The sequence below is a fragment of the Peromyscus maniculatus genome, chromosome 2 (assembly GCF_049852395.1).
Source record: "Peromyscus maniculatus bairdii isolate BWxNUB_F1_BW_parent chromosome 2, HU_Pman_BW_mat_3.1, whole genome shotgun sequence".
Lineage (NCBI taxonomy): Eukaryota > Metazoa > Chordata > Mammalia > Rodentia > Cricetidae > Peromyscus > Peromyscus maniculatus.
In genome coordinates, this window is record NC_134853.1 from 15,605,351 (window position 1) to 15,629,884 (window position 24,534).

Consider the following 24,534-nt stretch of genomic DNA (forward strand, 5'->3'; position numbering starts at 1 on the left):
ACATTCAAACTACCACAGCTACTTTTGTTTAAAAAAAATCCCTATTATGAAATAAAAGGATGAACAAGTTTAAGATCTCAAGATCCCATAAAAAGAACACAACATTATACCCTAGTGGTATAAGCTATCAGCTAAACATATTATTTTAAAAAGACAATACTATTAATAAATACATAAAACATTTAAATAAGCCTGAAAAATATCAGTAACCCTGAAGCCTAGTTATTCAACTTAGTCTTCAGGACATAATCTGATAAATCTTATCCTCAAAGATGTTCATAGCTTTGTCATTTTCAAGAGTGAAAAAGTAGGGGCTGGAGAGATGGCTCAGAGGGTAAGAGCACGGACTGCTCTTCCAGAGGTCCTGAGTTCAATTCCCAGCACCCACATGGTGGCTAACAACCATCTGTAATGAGATCTGGCACCCTCTTCTGGATTACTGGAGTCCCATTCGGAAAGTCCTTACAATGCTTATGTCTTCAACTGTTTTCCTCTACCAGTTTCAGGTCTTATATTAAGGTCTTTGAACCACATGAAAGAAATTTTGGTGCCGAGCCAACACAGTAAAAATGCTGAATTCCAATATATATACAGTTACAGAAATATATTTTAGAAACCAATTCACCTTAAGTTATATATTACACATTGAAAAATGCATAGTTTCTCCATTTTTTAAATCATAATTGTTTATACCATCATTTTCTTAAGAACACACACTATATAAGACTGCTTTCAAGGAAAATATCTTAAGGAAAAATTTGTTTGCTTAATAAATTCAAAAGACTGAAGTAATATCATAAAATCCACATGAACATTATAATATGCTCAATCAGTACAAATTAAGGATCTAATTATACCTGTTTAATACTCAATTTGCATTTTAAAAGGGAACACAAAGTATTCTATTTTAGGTCTAAAAATAAGGATCTGAATTAAAACTTTAAAAGAAAACTAACTATAGTATATTCATGGATGCCACTCCACCCCTAAAAATTAGAACATGCTAAGAACAAAGTGTGTTTTCAAGTATTGGACTATGCAGAACCTGAATGATTTATCTTACCAAGATAAACAAAAAAGGTATGTATAAACAGAGCTATAAATTTATGTCATTAATACACATATCAAGTATTTTCTAATTATTAAAATGCAGTGATTTCTAGAGTAGGGGAGCATGCAAACAACTCTGTTGGAACAGCTCTTCTTTGTTGTTGTTGGGTTTAGGGTGTTGCTGGAGAGCATAGCAGTGTCTACCACTGAGTTATATCCCCACCTTCTTTTAGGAGAAAGTATATGCAAGGAGATGAGAAAGGCAACTGTCAGGAAGAACATGGAGTGAAGGGCATACCTGTCAACATCTGTGGTGTCCACAGGAAACATTCATGTACCCCTTGGTCCAGACTGCCATGCTCATCTCCCTTGCATATGCTCAAGCCAACCTCTGTTAGCAATCCTTCCATCCCTGTGACAGGCCCCTGACACAGTTAACTCAGAAAGAAGAAAGACATACTCTGACTCATAGCTTTAGAAGCTTCCATCCACGGTGGCTTTTGAATCTTCAGTGTGTCAATATTATCTTGAAGGATAGGCTCAGTAACAGAAGCCAGGAAACAAAAGGAAAAGAGGCCAGCCTCCCTAAACCCCTTTCAAGGACATGCCTCCATTGACCTCAGTTCCTATCACTAGGCCCTGCCTCCTAAAGGTCTGACCTGTAGATGTAACCAACCGTCTTATTAAATAAGAAACACAGAACCAATGCAAAGAAGAAAGCCAAGAGATCAGAGCTATGAGCCTTACCCGCCTACTGCAGCTAGTCAAGAGACCTCTCCGAAAAAGGGACCTACTTCCTGTGTGGTTGTCTTTATATAGTCTTTCTGTTCTGCCTTCTCATTGGTTGTAAACCCAAACACATGACTGCCTCATCACTGCCTGTCTGTAGAGACTTCCAGGTCTTCTATGGTATTGAGATTAAAGGCATGTGTCTCCAATGCTGGCTGTATCCTTGAACACACAGAGATCTACCTAGCTCTGTCTACCAAGTGCTGGGATTAAAGGCATGCGCCACCACCGCCCACTCTTGCTATAACTCTAATAGCTCTGACCCCTGGGCAACTTTATTTATTAACATACAATTAAAATCACATTTCAGTACAAATAAAATACCACCATACTGACCGGCTCCCAAGAACCCACAGACTGGACTTTTGTGGGAAGTAAAGACCCACATCTTAAGACTCCTATATCTCCACCATCCATACAATTTTTATAAAGTGCTTCCTAGAGGAATTAGAATACATAGGCAACAGCATCTCGGCACTGTGTCTGTGCCACATCCTGTGAGAGGAACTGTCCTGAAGAAGTGCTAAGCAAATTCAGGTTCAGGCATCCCATTCAGGCGGAGCAGCTGCACTTCTGAGTGTGAAGTACAGGACGAAAACAGATAAAGAAAAGTGGATGTTAAAGGATGACCAAGAAAATGAAAGGACATGATGATTTCAAAGACGAGAAAAGCCAGCTGGATTAAATGATGTAAAGCACTTGAGTAAAACCGCTGGCAAATGACCAGAGGCCACGGTTAACACATTCAGGACATAACGGTGAGGGCAAAGCTGTGCTGGGAGATGAGCAGAAATTCAGAGAACAGGCAGTCTGGGGGACAGAAAAGAGTGGAAAAACATTTTAGGGGGAAAATATGAAAAAAATCAGAAGCATTGTATCAAAGAAAAGACAATGGAGAAATTTTATGGTAGTAGATAGGGAATCCATAGAGTATTAGGTAGAATCATAAGAAATATCAGATATTTGATTATTTTTAAGTTATAAAACAGTAATTTCATATGGTTCATATAATATAAGAACTTGATTTCAAGGAAGAAGGAGACTGGTTACCTGCTAAAGAGGTAGAAAAAAAGAAATAAAGTTTCTCAAGAGTAAAAAAGGTAACAAAGAATACTAGAAATGAATGAAGAAAAAAATTTTTGTTTTTGTTTTTTGAGATGGGGTTTTATCTAGGTAGCACTAACTGTTATTGAACTCACTTTGTAGACTACCCTAGCCTCGAACTCACCGAGTGCTGGGATTAAAGGCGTGCGCCATCATGCTCAGCAAATGAAGTTTTAAAAGCACTTTATTATTATTGTGTGTGTGCATGCAGGCATGCATATTGAGACACACTTTCAGGAGTTGGTCTTCTCCTTCTCCTGTGAGTTCTGGGGACATAGTTCAGGCCACTGACCCACAGAGCCATCACACCAGCACACGGGGCTGTAGGAGCTCTAGCTGAAGCTAGGGAGGGGAAATCTGCAGTGACTACAGCTGGCAGCACCACCCTCGTCCACGACAGTGTTGATGTGGTTTTTACACTCAGAAATGCAGCAGCTCTGCCTCAATGGGATGCCCAAACCGGAATGTGGCAGGGCTTCTTCAGGGCAGTCCCTCCTACAGAACGTGTCACAGACACAAGTCTCACAGACGCTGATGCTTTGAACTCCGATTTCTTTCCTTAAAAATGAAGATTTTATTTTACTTTAAAAGTATGTGCATATATGTATGTCTGTGTGGGTATGTACATCTGAGTGTAGGTGCCCAGGGAATCCAGAAGAGGGCATCAAGATCCCCTGGAGCTGGATGGGGGTGGGGGCTAGCTACCTGGTGTGGGTGCTGGCAACCAAAGTCAGTTCTTTTGTAAAAATAGTACATGCTCGCAATCGATGAGCCATCTCTCAGGCCCCTATATTCTGACTTCTTGTTTTGTTTTCCTGGTAAAGGCAGTAGATAAACAGATTTTCAGTCCAATAGGAATTTCGGATTCCAGGTCTACTACTCTACAGCCTGGTTTCTCTTGTTTTCAACCCCATGCACCAGTTGCCTAGAATAACCACAATATGGTTATAATCAAGTAAGCTCTGTACCCTGCCCTGTAAATGGGTCTCATACCCACCTGCCCTTCCACCATGTCCTCCACTTTTCTAATCAACAGAGATGGAAACCTTAAGCACCAGTTTCCAGTCTTACTGGAACAATCTCCTACAGCTTTCCTATCAATCCTCACTTTAATCCAACTTGGCTCTCTGAACTAGTCTTGCTGTATTAACTCAGGCTTGCACATCACCAGAGCCAGCATCTAAAGAGGCCATCCTCAGACTCCACTTTTGTGCCTCTCCATAGTCATAACCTTTCAGATTGAATCTGGAATTCCCTAACTGATTCTTGCTTATCCCAAAGCAAGTATTTCGCTACTTACCAAACTTCAGCCATGCCATGAGATCTTGACCACTAATGTGGCCTTAAAATACACGCATAGAAAATAGAAAAGAATAGATGGACATAGGAAAGAAAACAGAGACAAAGAGAATGATGAGGAAGAAGCCTTTGTAGCTTTCCAGGAAAGAGACAGAAGAAAAGTCCAAGGTGGATGTAGATGTAACTGTCTTATTAAATAAGAAACACAGAGCCAAATGCAGAGTTAAAAGCCCAAGAGGTCAGAGCAGTAGCTAAGAGCTGAGACTAAAACCACCTTCGTACCACCCACTACCATCCTTCCCCTGAGAAAGAGACCTACTTCCTGTGTGTTTGTCTTTTTATTGACTTTCTCTTCTGCCTTCTTATTGGTTGTAAACCCAACCACATGACCTTCTCATCACTGCCTGTCTATACAGACCTCCAGGTCTCTATGGTTGGTATTGAGATTAAAGGTGTGTGTCTCCAAGCTGGCTATGTCCTTGAACACACAGACTCTGCTTGTCATGTGATTGGATTAAAGGTGTGTACCACCACCACCCGGCTTCTGCTATGGCTTGCTATTAGCTCTGACCCCTAGGCAACTTTATTTGTTAACATACAAATAAAATCACATTTCAACACAAATAAAATATCACCATATTTCCCCCTTTCTATTTCAATAAAAAGAAAAAAGGAAAAAAGTTATAAGAAAAACTATATGCAAAAAGTACAATAACTATATATAATATATACAAGCAATAAATATCTAAACAATGTCTAGTCCATTTGCATTTGACATATTCAGAGAATATCCTATTTTGGTAAGTCCAAAATGTACCTGATTCACTTTCTATACTAATTTATGTTACTAACAGAACTATCTTATAATGTCTTTCAAATTTATATACTTACTCTTTAGTGAGTTTCTTTTCTAAAATTCTTAACAAGGAAAACTATATCTAATCTTTAACTCTTCTTCCTAAAGAAGAAAAGGGGATAGTTTAGATATGATAGGATGAATGGGTAGATTAATGAACCTACTTTTAAAGAGTAACAACTTGTTTAGAAGTGTTTTACATTGCTATGGATTTTTAGTTTATTGATACAAATTTAAAGTTAATTTTGTTATATAAATATATATATATATATACACATATATATATATTTCTACTCTCGTTTGAGGTATTATGTTTATGTAACTCATTTAGATTGTAATGGATAATTAAGAAATACAGATTAATAATTAGTCTTCTTTGATAGTCAAACTTGTAGCATGTTAGTTAAGTTTTCTAGGTATACATTGTAGACGTATCCAACCGTCTTATTAAATAAGAAACACAGAACCAATGTAAAAGAGAAAGCCAAGAGGTCAGAGCTCAGAGCTAAAATTTCACCCTTCCTCCTGAGGTGTCCCAGCTTCCCGAAAAGAGAGCTATTTCCTGTGTGTAAGTTGTTTTATAGTCATTCTGCCTTCTCATTGGTTGTAAACACAAACATGTGACTGCCTCGTCACTGTCTGTATGTACAGCCCTCTAGGTCTTAAAGGCGTATGTCTCTAATGCTGGCTGTATCCCTAGACACACAGAGATCTATGGGATTAAAGGCGTGCACCACCACCGCCACACTCTGTCTATGGCTCTAATAGCTCTGACCCCCGGGCAACTTTATTTATTAACATACAATCAAAATCACATTTCAGTACAATTAGAATACCACCACAATACATAGATATATTTCAGATAGACAGGTAATCTTCAAATGCTTCAAAGACCTACAGAATATGGCATTTAAAATGTTTTAAAAATTTAGACTTTCTGGACAGTGAGACATGTCTCCTCCTGGTAGCACCGATTTACTTCAGAGAGGAGGATGGGCATTGAAGACACTCCATATGGAGTTTATCTTCACCTTGGCAAAAATAGCCATTTGGGCAAGAAACTGTTCTTGCCTGGACTACTTGAAAAAAATGTACTGACTAGACATGCAGGATCCATAGGAAGGTGACCACTGAAGTTTGCTTGGCAAAATGGTCCTTTGGGTTCCTGCTTCGCAGAGGAAACTGCCAGACATTCTACAGGACATAGAGAAAAGTGACTGAGAGACTTCAGGCCTGTAGGCTGAAGACAGATGCCCCAACTTTACAAAAGAACTTTGGATGACTGTCCAGGCTGCCAGCTGTCTCTGTCTACTCTCGCAGGACTCCTAAAAGTTGCTTGAGTCCTTCTCCTGATTCTCAGGTATTATTATATCTTTCTGAGGTCTTTGATGTAGTTGAAGACTAGATAGTTATAATTTCCTTGGTTATGGTAAAACATAAGTTAGATATAAAACCTTAGACTCACAAATATAGGATAGGATATCTTCTTTAATTTTGACAAATAAATATAGACTAGATATTATAACTGTAATTCTTGCTTGAAAATTGTTTTGTTATATGTAATTTTACTATGTGAAAGTTAAAACCTTCCTTTAAAAAAAAAGAAAAGGGGAAGTGCTATGGATATCGCTCTGTATAAATAGAATGCTGATTGGCCAGTAGCCAGGCAGGAAGTATAGATGGGACAAGCAGAGAAGAGAATTCTGGAAGCAGGAAGGCTGAGTCAGGAGACGCTGCCAGCTGCTGCCATGAGTACCAACATGTAAGATACTGGTAAGCCATGAGCCATGTGGCAAGGTATAGATTAATAGAAATGGGTTAATTTAAGATATAAGAATAGCTAGCTAGAAGCCTGAGCCATTAGGCCAAACAGTTTAAATTATATAAGCGTCTGTGTGTTTATTTTATAAGTGGGCTGCTAGGACTTGGTGGGACCCGGAGAGAAGCTCTCCAGCTACAGGTGGACAAAGAGGAGGGACAGATTTAAGCACCAGCTAAGTGGGCAGGGCAGGGAGGAGCTCAGTGGTAGACACTGCTGCCTAGCACATGCAAGGCCCTGAATTTGATACCCCAAACAGCCAAGAGTAAAGAAAGGGAGGGCTGGTGAGAGACAGAAAGAGGAAAAAGAAACAGCAACAAGGCTGACAGAAACTTGCAGATGGACTGGATTTAAGAGTTTAGAAGAAGAGTTGCAATAAAGAGACTGACTCCCAGCTCTCAGTAACTCGATTACCCAAAGCAAAAACTACAGCCTGACAATTAGTCTGAAATCAGCCAGGCTCTCTTGTATAAGAAGAAATAAATATTTAGAGAACTGAGCACCAGCAGCCTGAAAAAGAGCTTTTGCCATCATGACAGGGGTAACAGGGGTCAGGCAGAAAGAAAGAGACGTAGAAACCTGAGCTGGCAGGACCTGACACACCCCATGGATGCTTCCCAATTATCCCCAAATGACATCAGTCTACTTAGAATATGCATAAGTGAGGGGACAAAGGTCTGGATGCCTAGAATCATACGAACTAGTAAAAAATGAAAGGTATCTTATAAATATATTAACAATTTAGGGTTAAAAAGTGACTAATACTACTAATACTAATACTACTAATATCGGTGATAAAACCACATCAACATTAAAAATATGGCAAAGGATGCAGTGGTGGCGCATGCCTTTAATCCCAGCATTTGGGAGGCAGAGGCAGGTGGATCTCTGATTTTGAGGCCAGCCTGGTCTACAGAGTGAGTTCCAGAACAGCCAGGGCTCAACAGAGAAACCCTGTCTCGAATCCTGTTGGGAGGCTTTGCTGACTGGTCAGAGGTTGCAGTCTATCATGGCAGCTCTTCCCAAAGCTCGGGGACATGAGACTCCCTCCCTCCCCAGTGAAACTCCCTGCTCTCTACCTGCCCTTATCTGGAGAATGTCCCTCAGCAGAGAGGACTGACCTTATCTGAAAGCTGTCTCTAAGCCAGATGCCTGATTTATCTTCAGCATGACCCTTGGCACAGATCCCTGCTAGAAGCCTTGCCTGCCACACATATAGTAACTAAGACTTGTACTAGGAGTCTTATGATAGGACCATGCCATTTATTCAAATTAGGGTTTGTCCCCAGACTTCCCAGTCCTATATATTCCCTATACTCTGGAATAAAGTTGAGCAGATTCACCCAAGCTGTCTCCGTTGTACCCACAGCCGTCCAAACTCTGTTCCCACTTCTGCTCCCTCCACCCTCATGGAACAATGCAGCCAACGATCCTGAGGAAGCAGAGCCACAGAATCCTTGCCCCGCAAGGAAAATATAGGAAAGGTAGAAAAACGTTTTCACTTTCTTAACTCTTTTCCTACCACATAGTTCATTGGTTTTATAAAGAATTATTTATAACGGGGCAGGGGAGATGGCTTAGTCAGCCAAGGCCACCGTGCAAGCACAAGCACCTGAACTTGGATTCCCAGAACCACCTAAGAAGCCAGCCGTGGCAACATGCACTCTCAGCTTAGCACTAGAGGGAGGGGAGAGTGAAGGCAGGTGGCTGCTAGGGCCCCCTGGCCAACTAACCTAGCCAAACTGATGGGCTTCGAGTTCAGCAGGGGACCCAGGCTCAGAAGGGTACTTGTGGTCAGTGATTAAGGGAAGACACCAGTGTCTGGCAAGTACTACACATGTGCACATGTACACACACTTACACTTACAAATTAGAGACAACACACACAGAAATTTTAAAAGCAGTTTTAAGATTTTTTAGAATAGAAGGTGAGCTTTGTTCATAAAAAATATGTACATAAGCCTTGCACACCTCCCCATCTAGGAGACAGGCCAATCCATACTCCCACCCCCATGAAGTAGGTCTAGTGACTGACTTCTTACAGAGTAGGGTGTGATCGAAAATGCATGCTCCAGGACACCTTTACCATGCTTTCCCTGGCTCACTTTCTTAGATTACTCATGAAGGCACTCACTCAATCCAGATGGAGAGATCTATATGGAAGGAATTGAGGCCTCCAGCCAACAACCAGCATGTTAATGCTATGGTCTGGATCTGGAATGTTCTCCAAAGATTCAGTGTTGATGGTTTGGTCACCAGCCCATGGCACAACTGGTAGTCCTCCACTCCCAGACAAGTCTTACGATGACTACTTACCAGGCAAATACCTCACATGAACTTCCTAAGAGACCCCGAGCCAGAATCATCCCGCTAAGGCACTCATTGATTCCTGGACCATATCAATTACATGAGACTAATAAATGTTTACTATTCTAAGTTACTAAGTTTTGGGATAACTTGTTACACACTGTACTGGCTGGCTTTGTGTGTCAACTTGACACAAGCTAGAGTCATCAGAGAGGAAGGAGCCTCAGTTGAGGAAATGCCTCCATGAGATCCCGCTGTAAGGCATTTTCTCATTTAGTGATCAACAGGGGAGGGTCCAGCCCACTGTGGTGCCATCCCTGGGCTGGTGGTCCTGGGTTCTATAAGAAAGCAGGCTGAGCAAGCCAGGGGAAGCAAGCTAATAAGCACTATCCCTCCATGGTCTCTGTTATCAGCTCTCACCTCCAGGTTCCAGCCCTGCTTAAGTTTCTGTTCTGACTTCCTCCAACGAAGGACTATGATTTGGAAGTATAAGTCAAATAAACCTTTTCCTCCCTATCTTGCTTTTTGGTCATGGTGTTTCAACGGAGCAATAGAGCCCCTACTAAGACGCACGCAAATCAGTATCAACAATTAATCATACTATGTGCATTCTTGATTCTCTGCCATACTTCATGCCACTTACTCAGAAGTGCCCTTTCATTACTTAATTCCTAACACCTTCTCCATCTTTTAGATTCTAAAGTTCCATCTTTTAGAAAAGTATTTTTTCTGCTTATGAAACCATTTTAACTCTTTCTCTAAACATCTCATTCACTTGGGCATTTGCTCATACATTTTTCTGCATTTTTATGTTCTACAGATCTTTCAAACTGTATTCAGCATACTGTAGTGAAGATATGCAAAAGATTTGCTGCAGAAAAATCAAATTACACATGCACACATGCATGCATGAACACACAATTGTACTGGAAGTGAATCTGAACAGCATGAAGTAGCAAAGATGGATGTGAAGGACATAAAGGAGCTATGTATGCTATCTCAGGAATGCTCATTGGTGCCAAAGCATTGGGCTAAGTTACTTAAAATGCCAGCCTTAGTTTCTTCAGTGTTTTTAAACAAGTTTCCTAACAGTATTAGTATCAGAGTAATAAAAAGGCTTAAGAAAATAATGTATGCAATTTTATTCATAAAGTGTTTTGCATAGAGAGAATGTTCAACAAATGTGTGTATACGAATTTCTAAATGGTCTTATTAAATAAAAAGCATGGAGCCAAATATTGGGATGAAAGCCACACCCTAGTGTGATCTTGAGCACACGGAGATCCTGCCTGTTAAGTGATAGGATTAAGGGCGTGTCGCTGCCTGACTTCTTTGTTTACTTAAAATGGCTTGCTATTTCCTCTGATCTCCAGGCAAATTTTATTTATTAAAACACAAATAAAATATCACTACAAATGTGAAATATTGTTTATGTTACAATAACCACAAATTACAAAATATGTGTTGAAATACTAGTCTCTAAGTCTTTAGATGTTACCAAGTAGCAATGAATTAATGAAAAATCATACAGGCTAAAACTGAACCCAGATCTTCCATCAAAACAACTAATATTTGGAAATTCCACTCTTGACCTAAGTGTTAGGCATGAAGCCTTGACTTTTTCTCCTCGGGTTCTAACGTCAAAGCTTTTGTGGGAACACTTACAAAGGCTGCCTCCTTGAGAAGCAGCCACACCAAGTCCAGGCCAGATCACCTGTGACCTCTGCTCTCCGAAAGGGCATCAACAACTCACTGGGCATTTCTCTGCCCTGGAGTTGTGCACAGGTGGTAATGCAAAGCAATCAGTTCTGAGAGTGACAGAACAAGAATCTGTAACAATCAAGCCAACAGAGCAAACTCCAAAAGCAGTTTCTAAGACATGCACCCAACTAGGGAAAACCAAACCCCCCAATACTATGCCCAGGCTACATCACATCCTTCCACAACTCGGACATTTCTAGAAAGGATCATAATTGACAATCTGACCACATGTGAACATATAATTCATATAACTATTGTCTTTTATTTAAAAGTTAAAGATAACACACCCCTTTGCTTGTAAATTGTCATAGACGTATTAAAGAAGAGCTAGCTCACAGGGTAAGTCTAAATCACCAATCTAGGCAAAAATAGACACACTTTTAAGGTGTGTTCTTTCTCTTCTGAAATAAGAGACTCAATTCAAAGTTTTATTTTCTCTTTGCAAATGATACACCTTGAACTCCTGAGTTTTTGAAACATTCACTATATATTCCACTCTCTATTTGACCCTATATATTTCATAACCTGAAATAGAAACAAAGACTGGGAAATTAGCTTGTTTATTCCACCCCAGTGTCAAACAAAAGTACAAATAACATTCAGGGCACGTGCAAGTTACCTTGGAGCTGCCAATCATGCTTGTTTTGAAACTCTTCGATTTTCAGAGCTGTCAATCACATGTGTTGTGATAGAGATGCCAGAGTAAAGATAATGCATTAAGAGACACAACCCTCATTTACACATTAATAAATAAAAGGACTTTTTACTTATACAACTGAGCTGGATGATTTTACAGAAATGCTTGCAATTCCTGGAAAATGAAAATATAACAATGCAATGAAAAGGTTCGAGAATTTGACAAATCAATAAGCATTGATGAACCGTGGGGATTCTGTATTTTGGTAAAGGTAGAAGCACTCCTTGCCTGGTAACTAATCAGAAGTTGAATGCCCAAGAATGAGAATGAGAGAATCAAACTGGTCTTAATATGAGCAAGCGGGCAAACTGTTAAAAGAGCAGCCTTCTGTTCTACCTCCCAGGACAACTCAACTCACTACCTACCTTGCAAGTCACATCTGCAACAGAATACTGTTCAACTCCCACCTCCTGCCTCCTGTATCAAGACCAGGCTCGTCTCTCTACTTTGCTGAGGGCTTTCTGCTTTCCCCAACTCAGACTTCATTCACACTGCCATCATTTCTTTCTAAGTTTCCTCAATGACCTAACTCTAGCATTTTTCTTTCAGTCAATACTCCACACCTCTTCCAGAATGATCTCACTGAAACACAAAAGTGATCTGATCCATGTTACCTGTTAAAATATTTCAATGGCTATTTGCCCCCTTCCAAATGAAGCCACACTTTTTAGAGCAGCATGTATATTACTGAGAACCTGTATTCTGTCCACCTTTCGTATCACATCTCCCTTAAGCCAGGTTGACTAAACCACCTAGGTTCCCAGGAGACATGGGCTCTCTCACCTGCCAACCAACTCTCTGCTCTCGCCCATACTTCCCCACTCATTTCAGTAGCCCCTCTGCAATAGCCTCCCCAATGCAGCAGTAGAGACACTGACCCCTCGTCTCCATTCCTGAAGAACATAGTCAAAAGAATGAACATGGTGTTATTTGTGTGGGTTTATTCTCTGTACTGTGGACTGAATCAACTCTCAGGATGCAGAGGTTATCTTTAATCTGTGTATCATTAACATTAATAATACTGAGGTAGCTTTACTACAGTAGTCCCCAACTTTCCTAAGGCTGTAACCCTTTAATACAGTTCCTCACACTGTGGTGATCCCCAGCCATAAAATTATTTTTGTTGCTATTTCATAACTGTAATTTTTGCTACCATTATGAATCATAACTATCTGTTTTCTGATGGTCTTAACTCCTGTTCTTAACACAGGTTAAGAACCACTGCTCTACTAGCTGCACACTTAAAAGTTTCTGGACTCAGTGAAAAATTATACTATGCTCTGTTTGTTTGAAAATAAATGTTTTACAGGTATATTCCAAAGCAACCAAACTAATCAATATCATAAAACTATTCTTTAGGCTTCACAGTTTTTTAAAGGAATTTCATGATCTACTTCTAATTCACTGTAAGAATTTTCACTTCTTCATCACAGTGTAGAATCCAATAATCCCACCTTATTTTCCCTATTATTCCTACTGAAGGTGTTAAAGTTTCTGCCATGACAAATGCTCATGTCCCAAACACTCAGCACCTTGGCTGGTTCAACAGACACTGCTCTAATGCGACAACCCCTATCAAGGGCATCAGTGAACAGGCAGAGCCCACACCAGCTCCACTTCACTCACCAGGAAGTTAGTTATCTGGCGACATCAAGTATTCCCAGAAGCCAATGAGAACACAGCTAAAGAACTTGAGAAACTGTCACAATACATGTCGAATCTCATGTGTTAAAATGTGTGCACTTGGAGAAGAGGCTGCTAGGTCCTTATTCAGGAGCTGTTCTTATTTTAAGCACAACATATTTCTCAGGTTTCAACACACTGGAATAGGAAAACGCAAGAGATCTGAGCGAGCAGACATGGGCATCATAGCAGAAAAGGAGAGTTGAAACAAAACCACAGAACTGGGGGTTATGTGGTTACTGAGCAGTAATTCTATATGGCATCTGTGTGATGATAAAATATATAAATTCATATTTGTAAGTATGACCTTAGGACATAAGAAACAAAAGGTTAAGTTTTAGGTCCAATGAAATTCAAAGCTGCTACATTCTATAAAAGCACCAATCAAATAATGAAAATTTAAGTATTATGTGTATCAACAGACTTCTGTTCCCTGAAAAATAAACTGCATTTCTAAATAACATGAGGCATGCTGACTTCAGCTACCAATCACTTTTAACCATAACCAATTCCTGTTACTACTGTCGTCATGAAAATTACAATTTCAATTTATTCTAAAAAGCCTGGGCCCACTATTCATTACCGTACTCGTGATAACACGATATTCAAAATATGGAATACCCTAGTCGGTTCAGGATGCTACATCAAAGCCTAAGAAAAACAGTAGCCTACAAACAACAGCAACATATTTTTCATACTTCTGAAAGTTAAGGAGTCCAACATGGTGGCAGCTGAGTCTGTGTCTGACGAAGGCCAAGCCCTGGAACACTGTATCCTCAACCGGGGGAAAGATCAAGGAAGCTCTCGAGCGCCTCTTCTACAAAAGCACTGATGCCACTCTGGAGGGAAGCACTCTCCTGACTTAATCCCTTTCTAACAGCCCCACCTCTTAACAGCATCAACTGTTTTAACATCTGAATCTTAAGACAGGCGCACACGCACACGCCTATGCCCACACCCACGCCCACACACTCACTCACTCACTCAGACCACAGCAACCATGGCCACCTGGCCAGTATACCATAGCAAACTACCCTGTATTCTTTAGCAGATCTGCATCTCCCTTTCTCACTAATACACCACTTTCAGTGTCCCTGGTAGAAAAGTACTGCATAGGCGAAATTACATTTTGACGACATGTGAATGATCTTATGCTTCATGATCTGGAAAGCAGCGAAGTTGGGCAGAAACCCTTCCTGGGCCCTGGATTAACACAGAGCCCTAGGGTGAAGCTCTGCTTTGTTAATTAATAATTGTGTAGCTGCAGCACATTATGCCCAGAGATTCATTTCATTCATTTGGAAAATAGCAACGATATTGTCTACATTCTGGTTTTTTGTGTTCTATTCACACTGGGACAAATCTTTTAATTTGAGTGTACATTGTATGCATATGACAGAAGAAAAAATATCTAAAGTAAAGGGTAGGCAGATACTGAAAAAAGTGCTTTGTCTAAATCACAGCAGAAGCCCTCTGGTCATAGAAGAACAAAAGGAGACTCAGACAAGAGAGACAGATATGCTGCAAGGAAGAGAAGCAAACGCAAAGGAACTTAAACACACCAACACAGAGCTCCGCCTCCTCTTTAAGTGGGGTTCTGGCCCACCTTCTCTTCCTAGCCTTGTCTATAGGGTAAGGCTCATGTCTGCTAGGCCACCACTGGAAAGACAGAAAAACATCTGCGAAGCAATACCTTCCAAATTTTACACTCTTTCATTCATCTTTTGTGTGTACGTCTGGGTGGCAGAGTCCAGGAGAAGGTCTTCCTCTGCAGCCTGGGCTAGGCTGGCACGGTCTGCGTATGTCAGACTGACTTGGACCTTCTGCCTCCGGGCTCCACGTGCTGGATCACAGGTGGGTAATGCCACCCTTCGCTTTGTTTCTCAACCTTCAATATTCTTGTTCCATCAGTGCTTTTGGAAAATTAACTCCGGAGTCTTTCAAAAACATGAAAATTACCTTTCATGGCTGGGCATGGAGACACATGCCTGTAATCTCAGCACTTAGGAGGCTGAGGCATAAAAGACTATGGTGAGTTCAAGGTCAACCTGAGCTACTTAACACCCTAGCTCAAACAGCAAACCAGGCAACGAAACAAACAACTAAGCAAAGACCTCTCTCTGGTAAGAACAACCTGAAAAGATACAGTGGGACTCGGCAGGCAAGACACTGGTTGACCTTCCAAAGGACAAACTCAGGACTGCCGAGAGCGGGAGTGACTCCTTTCTTAGCACTTCTTACTACTCCCATACACCCCTCAAGTCTTCCTGCAAAATTCTAGAGACTGCAAACCATTTATTTAAAAAATACAATTAAAAAAATTGGAAATATTTAAATATATTTAAAAAATTGGAAAGCATTTATTTAAAAAATCCAACTCTCATATATTGTATCTATAACTCTCTCACATATGGGTGTGTGTATATACATATATATATAAAGCCAGGTTTGGTGGCACACACCTGTAATCTCAGAATCTGGGAGGCTGAAGCAGAATGGTTCCCGAAAGTTCGCGGCCAACCAGGGCTTCAGTTGAGACCCTGTCTCAAGAAACAAGGCAATAGCCCCCCAAAAGCAACAGACACTAAGGACTTATTAAAGGCTGTTTAGCTTGTGGGAATACTGAAGTAACCAAAATGGTTTATAGTCTCTATCAATTTTTCTAAGTCTGAAATATCATTAAACGTATTTACTAAAACAATGATAAATTGAACATATACCTAAACTTACATTTAACTAGCTTTTAGTTATCTTTCACTGTATATTCTCATTCTTTAAAATGTCCTAAATTAGAATGTAGTCAACCACACAAACATCTGAATGACAGGCTGGGCAGGCAGCTAAGTGGTAGAGCATTTACCTAACAAGCACATGCCCAAGTGTAATCCTAGCCTGGGGGAAGGAAGTCTGAATAAAGATAAAACATGATTGTCTACAAGTACTGGAAGAAGAGGAGAGGTCAGGATGTAGCTGATGAATATTAAATAAATATGCATACCCTTTTTACAATGACTTCAAATGAGTCAGAACAGAAGAGGTGGTCACTCAGAATCTGTCCATCAGAGGTCTGACACTATGGAAGCAGAATGCAAAGATCTTTCAAACCTATAACCTCTGTAGCAATCTAAACATACAGAGATGAGGCACTGTCGGGCTGGACCTCATTACTGCCCATTCCAGTGAGACCATCCTCCTGGCAGTGACAAAGGTCAGGCCAACATCTGTTTGAAAGCTTCCACCCACAGATTTTGTTCTGCATACAAACAGGAATGAAACATGGTTGAAGTAGGAACTACACTGGCCTTACATTTTTCTACAGTACTTACAAATTTAAGTGACAAGCACCTATGTAGACCTACAGTAAACTGAAAACTTCTAGGGAGAACCTACACACTTCTACACATACAAATCAAGAGATTTAATAAAGACTCTGTGGACAGTAGGACAAAAAAAAACCTCATGATACAATAAAAGCTGGACAAAGAACATCCTAGCTTAGTTTCTCTCTTAAAAACCATGTAATGTATTTAGGCAGCAGAAGAAAAAAAATCAAACCCTCCAGGTTAAATTGTAGCTGAACTGAACTACTCCTTGAGCGCACACAGATATATCACCCCTGGTCCACAGAACAGGGTCGAGCGTGTAAGCTTCAGCTTCTGTTTGTCACTTTTAGAAAGGTCTTCTGGCGGCATGTCACAGCTACATCAATAGCGGCTGTGAGCAAATGCCTTTTCTGATTATTACTTTCTACTCATCTGCATTTTGTCACCACAGATCCTTGCCCGCTTGTAGGGTGCTGCCATTGTAAACACCGTATATGTTTATTTACTGTCTGTTCCTTTCCCCGTTAGGAAGAACCTTTACTTGACAAGGACAGAGAATCATGTTTTCACTAGTCAGTAGTGTACCTGTCAACAGTGCCCAGCACACTAAGATCGAGTAAGTATGAATGAGTAGATGAACATACAAATGAGCACATCACATCAACCCTTGCACGGCCCTCTTCATGATCTTCATTCATGAATGCATTAATTTTGTGAGGACTTTGGAAGTTAAGGAGATATTTCTGGCTACTGGACAGACGGTTTGTTGAAGCAGGTGCTAGGAGATAGCTGCTGCAGGTAAACAACAGAACCAAGAGACACATACATTTAACTCCACTGAATACGGGAGGAGGGAGGGGAGGAGGGGGGAGGGGAGGGAGGGAGGGGGGGGAATGAAAACAGCAACTGCTCCAAACACTAGAGGTCTTATTGGCTAAAGCTCTGTGAACTGCTCTTCCCTTCTCCTTCCAAAAGACTGGTGAAGTAGATGATTTCACCTTAAAGACAGAGGGTGGTGAGGCTACAAGCAGCCATTTCTGTAAGAATGCGTACTCCTGTGGTGTGTGAACAGTTTTAAATGAAATTCTAATGTTTAGTGAATATTGCAACGGATTCTAACATTTAACCATTTAAAGCTACACTGTTAAGAATATTCAAAACATACTACAGTCTCCATAAGAGAATATCTAATCCCAAATACTGACATTTAAAAACTTGCAATTTATTAAATAAGGAACAAGAATCAAATCTGTAATTCTGAAATTTTCTATTCAAGACACTCTGAAGGCATTCCGAAATATTGTGTTCAAGAAAATGACAATGAAAAAACAGATATTGTAAAATTTTAGCTAAATGAAAAAAGACCAACCACTATTCATAAAGAATTATCTATGAAACAAAATAACAAAACTCCATCCTTATCAAGAAGTACTGCCAGATGTAGTGGTATGCACCTATAATCCTAGCATTCAGGAGGGAGGCAGAAGCACTCTCCACGTTATTTATTGAGCAGAATCTCTCACTTGAACCCAGAGCTTATTGATTCAACTGGCGCAGATAAGCAGCTTCCTCCAAGGACCCCAGTTCTGACGCCCACGAGCATTACCACATTGTCTGTTTTTTAAAACGATCTACCTGTTGAACACAGAGACTAACGGCTGCAGAAGGTACAGAGAATAAGTGATGATTGAGTGCACAGTCGTAAAAAGACGCTTATACCATCCCCTCTCAGGCTCAAGGAACACTTCAGAAGAGGGGGCGGGAAACTGTGCGAGCCGTAAGATAGGGAGGAGAGCTGCAGAGGACCATCTTCCAGGCAGGACATAGACAGGTCTGCAAGGAACGCTCCCAGGAGCTCGGTGCCGACACTAGATCTGCAAAACGAGCTCATCAAGGGCAGGACAAGGACACGGACAGGGCAGGCCGAGAGGCCCCTGACTTTCACTCCTGAACTATCTGCTAACAGATTCAGGGAGGGGAAGTCCTTGTTTACAGTCTGTACCCACTGGTGACCCTCCCAGGCTCCAGTGTGCACTTGGACTTCAGTGGTCCAAGAGGAAGAGAAGAGAGAGCAGGGAGAAAGAGTAATCAAAATGTATCATGTATGTATGAAATTGTCAAAGAACCAAGCTAATTAAAAAAAAAAATCACCTGTGTTCAACAAAACAACAAAAGGTTGTAGCACATCAACCTTTATAAATATACACGTATGAGGGGAGGTATGCATTCACATGTCTATGGAGAAGTCAACATCTCAACACTGGATTCCTTTTTTAAGGCCCTGTCCATCATGTATTCTTTTTTGAGACCGTCTTTCATTGGCCTCAAGCTCCCCAGGCAGACTGTACTGGCTGTCCAGTGAACCCTAGGGGTCACCTGACTCCCAGCACTGGGGTTACAGGTGCATGTACCACAGCTGGCTTTCTGTGGGGTCCCGGGGCTGGAACTCTGGTCCTTCTGATTGCAGAACAACATTTACTGACGTCATTTCCCTACTGTGAACACTTGAACATCACTGGGAAATGATTCTACTTACTCGCCATCCACGTCTGGTCTTTTACACACACAGTGGAACTTGCCACCAAAATCTATGTAGAGATCATCCTCCACAATGTGAAAGATCCGCCCGATGACCAGCTTGTCCTTGGCAGGCCCCAGCTGTGTCAGTGGAGAGTGTCGCAGCATGGAAGCAAAGGATTCCACATTTTTTGGAGACTCCTAAATATGAGAAGAAAATATTTATATACATGAAATCCATCAAAAAGATGAGAGTAAGTCTAACAGGGATGTAAAGAGAAAATTTCATAAGAGCAATTTGCTGGACAATCACAGTGTGCAAAATTAATTCAACCAAAAGTGGAAGTCTGCTCCTAGAGTTATACTCTTTCTCTTCCTCTCCTCCCTTTCCCTCTCACAAAAGAACCACAGCCAGGGGCCTGGTCCCAGGGGAGAGGAAAGCAGGCAGGACATGGCGGTGCTGTCAGGTCCTGGGCTCCTGAAGCACACCCAAGGAAATCACACCGACCTCACTCCCAGAACTGAGCATCTGCAAAAACTTTCTAGTCCAGAGCGAGGGATTCCATCACAAATACCAGTGTAAGCATCAGTCCTTGTTAGAGAATAATTATAAACAATTCGGGTTTGTCTTCACACCCCTCTCTTTCTGATATCAACAGCCTCTAACTCATAGGTGCAAACTTTCTAGGAGTCTTCTGCAGGTATCTACTTGAAAGCTGCACACAGAATGCTGGGAAAGTATTTTCTTATTCTTACAATTGTTTTCAGACATGCTTCTTTAGAATCTGTAAATACAAACTGTATTTTCCAGTCATCTTTAATTTGAACATAGGATGTGTATATAGATGTTGGTGCAAAATAAGTACAAGGTTTCTATTTGTGAGAACAAATTACTGAAGAATATTAATAATTTGATCTGACCCCCTCTACCTACTATACCCTGAATTATGAATGAGTTTTACATATTACTCAAGGGTTATTAATCATTTAGTGGCATGCACCTTCAATGACACAACTACATTTGTAACAGAATTTTAATGTGTTACTCTGAGGATTAGAAACTCAAATGCCCGGCCCTGTGAGGATCCCTGGGAGAACGAGAGGCCATTCTGGTGGAAAGAGCCACTACTTAGCCTTTTAAAAATGCATTCATGTTGAAAAAGAAAACAAGCAAACAAATAAATACACATTCCATTTTATATAGGAGACAAAACATGCCCAAGGTGTTGAATTTGGCTCATGGACCATAATTTTATGAGCTCTGCTTCAGGGGGAAATGGGCAAGACAGTTGACTGATGCTGTGTCCCCCAAGTGCTACAGTGTGTGAGGGCGGGAGGAGGAAGAGGATCGAAGTAGGAAGTAACATACTGGAAGGACTCCTCAGCACAGAAAGTCAATACAAACCAAAGCCATAGCAGTAGATCTAAATGCCAGGGGGGCCAGAAGCACATCCCACCAGCTTATAACTCCTCAGTTCACATTAAATCTCCCCAGAAAAGTATCTTAAAAAACAGATCTTGCCACTGGAGGGCTCCTGTTGCAAATCACCCTCTGGAGCAATGGAAAGATCTTTCTACTAGCACATGGAGGAGACCTAGTGTTGGTGTGGCCCCGGAGTTTGGTTTATGTCTTTCCTCAGGACAATGAGGTTCCTCTTTGGATTCCTGAGCACTGAACGTGCCCTGTGGCTGCTGCTGAAGCCCAACATGACAGAAACCTAATGGGTCATCATGAAAAAAATCTACCCTTCTGATGCCAATGGAGATTGAGAGCCCAATATGGCCAGCTTTGGCAAGCATTAATGTAAGCCTAGGAACTGTAGCCATGAGATTGGATTCTCCAGAAGAGCTGCCAGCTAAAGTCGTGCTGGGATCAAGAAAAACGGGCCTTGGCGGTTCGTGTTCCTGGAGTTGTATCCATGCCAGTGGATGTCCACATAATCCATAAGAGAATTTGACATTGCTGCTGCCACTGTTGCTGTTATAACAATGGTGCACACCGCTGCTACTGTTTCTAGGATTACCATTTCATAATTGCTTACTACAGCTAGCACAGTGGAGACCCTGGCAACAAAAGTAGCTACTACAGTTAGTTAATCTTTCATTCTATTGGGCATGATAAATTTAATTCAGTAGTTATATACATCTCGATTGGCTTTGAAAATTATAAATTTATAAACTCAAGTTCCAGTTGCTTTTGGGATACTATCTTACAAGGACCCCAACGTACAGTATGGCTGGATAAGGAAGGGAATGGCTCAGTTGCCTTTAGCCTACTGGCTATGGATGAGATAAGACCTCTGTTGGTCTTTTCTGTGTCAAACACACAGATTGCAAGCCCAGTGCCACTTTGAGATCTTTGGCAGCAATTAACCATGCAGCTCACACACAATTGAGCCTGTATGATAATGAGTATTCAGAGACAGGTAATGCCTGGGGGGCACTCACCAACCTAAGACAGAGCACCTGTGTGGCCTGGGTAGGCGTCTCCATGACGGGTAAGGTGACCTGCTGACGACCCACACAACCCAAGTCAGAAGCTCATTTTTTAATAAAAGGGCCCTGCAGGGCCCTGGCCCCCATTTTGGGTAACTGTTGCTTTGCTTGTGGACCTTGACCTTGATATCCTCCCAATGCTAATTCTCTGCCAGGTTCCACCCTCCTAAATGCTTAAGGGAAGTTCCTTGTCTGTGTATCCTGAATAATGGGCGTTAACAGCTTAGATGCAAGATTGTAAAACATTAGTAGCGAACTTCTGCCCTCCGGGGTCCTCCCATTGTGCTGTAAGCCTGTAATTAAGACCTCCTACCCCCTTCAAGAAATGACATTGGACATTTAAAATTAAATATATATATAATATATATATATATGTAATATATATATTATATATATATTATATATATAATTGAATGAATACTGTGAATGTAATCTATGAATACCACAAATGTGATTAATATCATGAGTGTAATTTAAAAAATAAATAAATTAATTAATCAATTAAAAAAAAACAGATCTTGCTGGGCAGTGGTGGCGCATGCCTTTAATTCCAGCACTTGGGAGGCAGAGGCAGGTGGATCTCTATGAATTCAAAGCCAGCATGATCTACAGATCGAGTTCCAAGACAGCCAGGGTGGTTACCCAGAGAAACCCTGTCCTGAAAAACAAAAACAATAACAATAAAAAGTGGGGTCTTGCAGAAAGAAAAAAGAAAATCATACCCTAGAGCAGTGGTTCTCAACATTCCTAATGCTGCGACCCTTTAATACAGCTCCTCATGTTGTAGTGACCCCAATCATAAAATTATTTTCATTGCTACTTCATAATTGTAGTTTTGCTACTGTTATGATTTGTAATGTAAATACTGTGTTTTCCAATGGTCTTAGGTGACCCTGGTGAAAGGATCATTCGACACCCCCCAAAGGGTCTCAACCCACAGGTTGAGAACTACTGTCCTAGAGTACACTGACCAGCCCTACACAGAGCAGGGTCGCACCAAGGAAATCGGGGAAGAAACAAGGCAGCCACTGTGTTCCTCTGCTGGAAGCCACCAAGCCACCCAGAGCAGCGGGGAAGACCAGACAGACATCAGTGTAGGGTCTCACTGTGCCCCATCCACACTGACCCCAACAGGTTTCTTCTTGTCATTTGTTTTCAGCTGACTCATTAGAGCCACAGCCCAAGTCAAACAAGAGGATCCAGAAGTTAACCATGTACTCAGGGCCCACTCCTACAACCCACACTCTCCCTCAGAACCATGAAGAGACGCCTGGCTAAGAGCAGGGGGGCAGCAAGTGGCCCTTCTCCCGGGTTCAGAAAGTAAAGATCCCCTTGGGCTGGCAGATGCGTGGTGGGTAAGGGCGCCTGCTGACAAGCCCGACGCTGAGTTCAATGCCTGACCCCACTTGGTAGGGAGAGCTCAGCAAGTTGCCCTCTGACCTTCACAGGCAAGCTGGGACATGTGCACAGACACAATAGGTGAAAATAAAATGAATTCCCTTGAGAGTTTTAGTAAATCTGTTTTAAATTATCTTTTCCATTATACATTTTTCTGAAAGTCTATTTTTAAATCAAATGGAAACGAACCATTTCTGTCTCTTCTGTCCCCTTTGCCTTTAGCACATCCTAAATGGGGCAAATGTGTTCTCAGTGAGTGAGAGAGTCCTGGGTTAACACCTAAACCTGTCCTTAAACTGTATAGTCATCATCACCAACTGTCTTGTGGAAGCCATTTTAGATAATCAGATCAAAACCAGAGTCTAGAACCATCTCTGAATTGCTAGGGCCTAAACAAAGCTATAGTCATTTACTTGTCAAGGGATTTCTAAAAACGTCAAACATGGCCACTCCCATAACACATTCTGACAACAGGGAGTCCTGTTTCTGAAGTGCCTGGACCAACACCCAGCTCCTTGCCATGCTGATACAGCTCACTGACAGCAGACACACTGTCAACTGCTGGTCCGCCTCACAGAGCACAGTCGAGTGACGGAAAGCATCGCCATGAAGCTCGTTCACAGATTGGTCAGGAAAGGCAGAGATCCTGGGACCAACTGCTTGCTAACTTACGTTGTCTGTAACTTCAGCACGACAGAGGCCAAGGCAGGGGCATTGTCATGAGTTCAGTATCTGTCTAGTTCTTGCTGAGTTCCAAGGTATACTGGATTATGGAGTGAGAACCTGTCTCAGAAAGAAAGGACAGGGAAAGTTGGTTGTGGAGCTCAGACTTCCTACTACTCTCTTGTACTTTTTTCTTCATTAGAAGACTGAAAATTGCTAGACAGTGGTGGCGCATGCCTTTAATCCCAGCAATCAGGAGGCAGAGGCAGGCGGATCTCTGTGAGTTCGAGGCCAGCCTGGTCTACAGAGCGAGTACCAGGGCAGCCAAAGCTACACAGAGAAAATTTAAAAAAAAAAAAAAAAAAAGAAGAAGAAGAGGATGACTGCAAATTGGACAGAATTACCTAGATAAACAGGAAAAGAAGATACAGGGAACAGGACAGCTTTGATTCATTCACTTCTCGAACAGAAACTGCCTGTGAATGCCACTGTGGACTGACTGTGAGATGCCTCCTGTTATTGCTGTTGTTTTATACGGTTGTGGAACTTCTAGGAGGGGGAACCTTGCTGGAAGTAGGTCAACAGGGGAAGCACTTGGGAGTTTTATTAGGCCAGCCCACTTCCGGGAGGCTCTGTCTCTATTCTGCCATATGTAGGGAGGTGGGAGGCCCCAAATACACATTCCTGCCGCTCTGGGGCTATTGCCACCATGCCATCGACTTTGTGATCAACTGTACCCACTCAAACTGTGAGCCAATGAGAACACACACTT

At 41.5% G+C, this 24,534-nt stretch overlaps 1 protein-coding gene across 1 annotated transcript in view; it reads right to left on the reverse strand.

The window, feature by feature from the left end:
- Positions 1-24,534, reverse strand: part of Mrps28 (mitochondrial ribosomal protein S28) — a 126,324-nt gene that overhangs the window by 73,804 nt on the left and 27,986 nt on the right. The window contains exon 2 of the mRNA XM_006977887.4: positions 19,225-19,406. Coding sequence (XP_006977949.2) covers positions 19,225-19,406 — 182 coding nt within the window. The remainder of the gene's footprint in view (positions 1-19,224; positions 19,407-24,534) is intronic.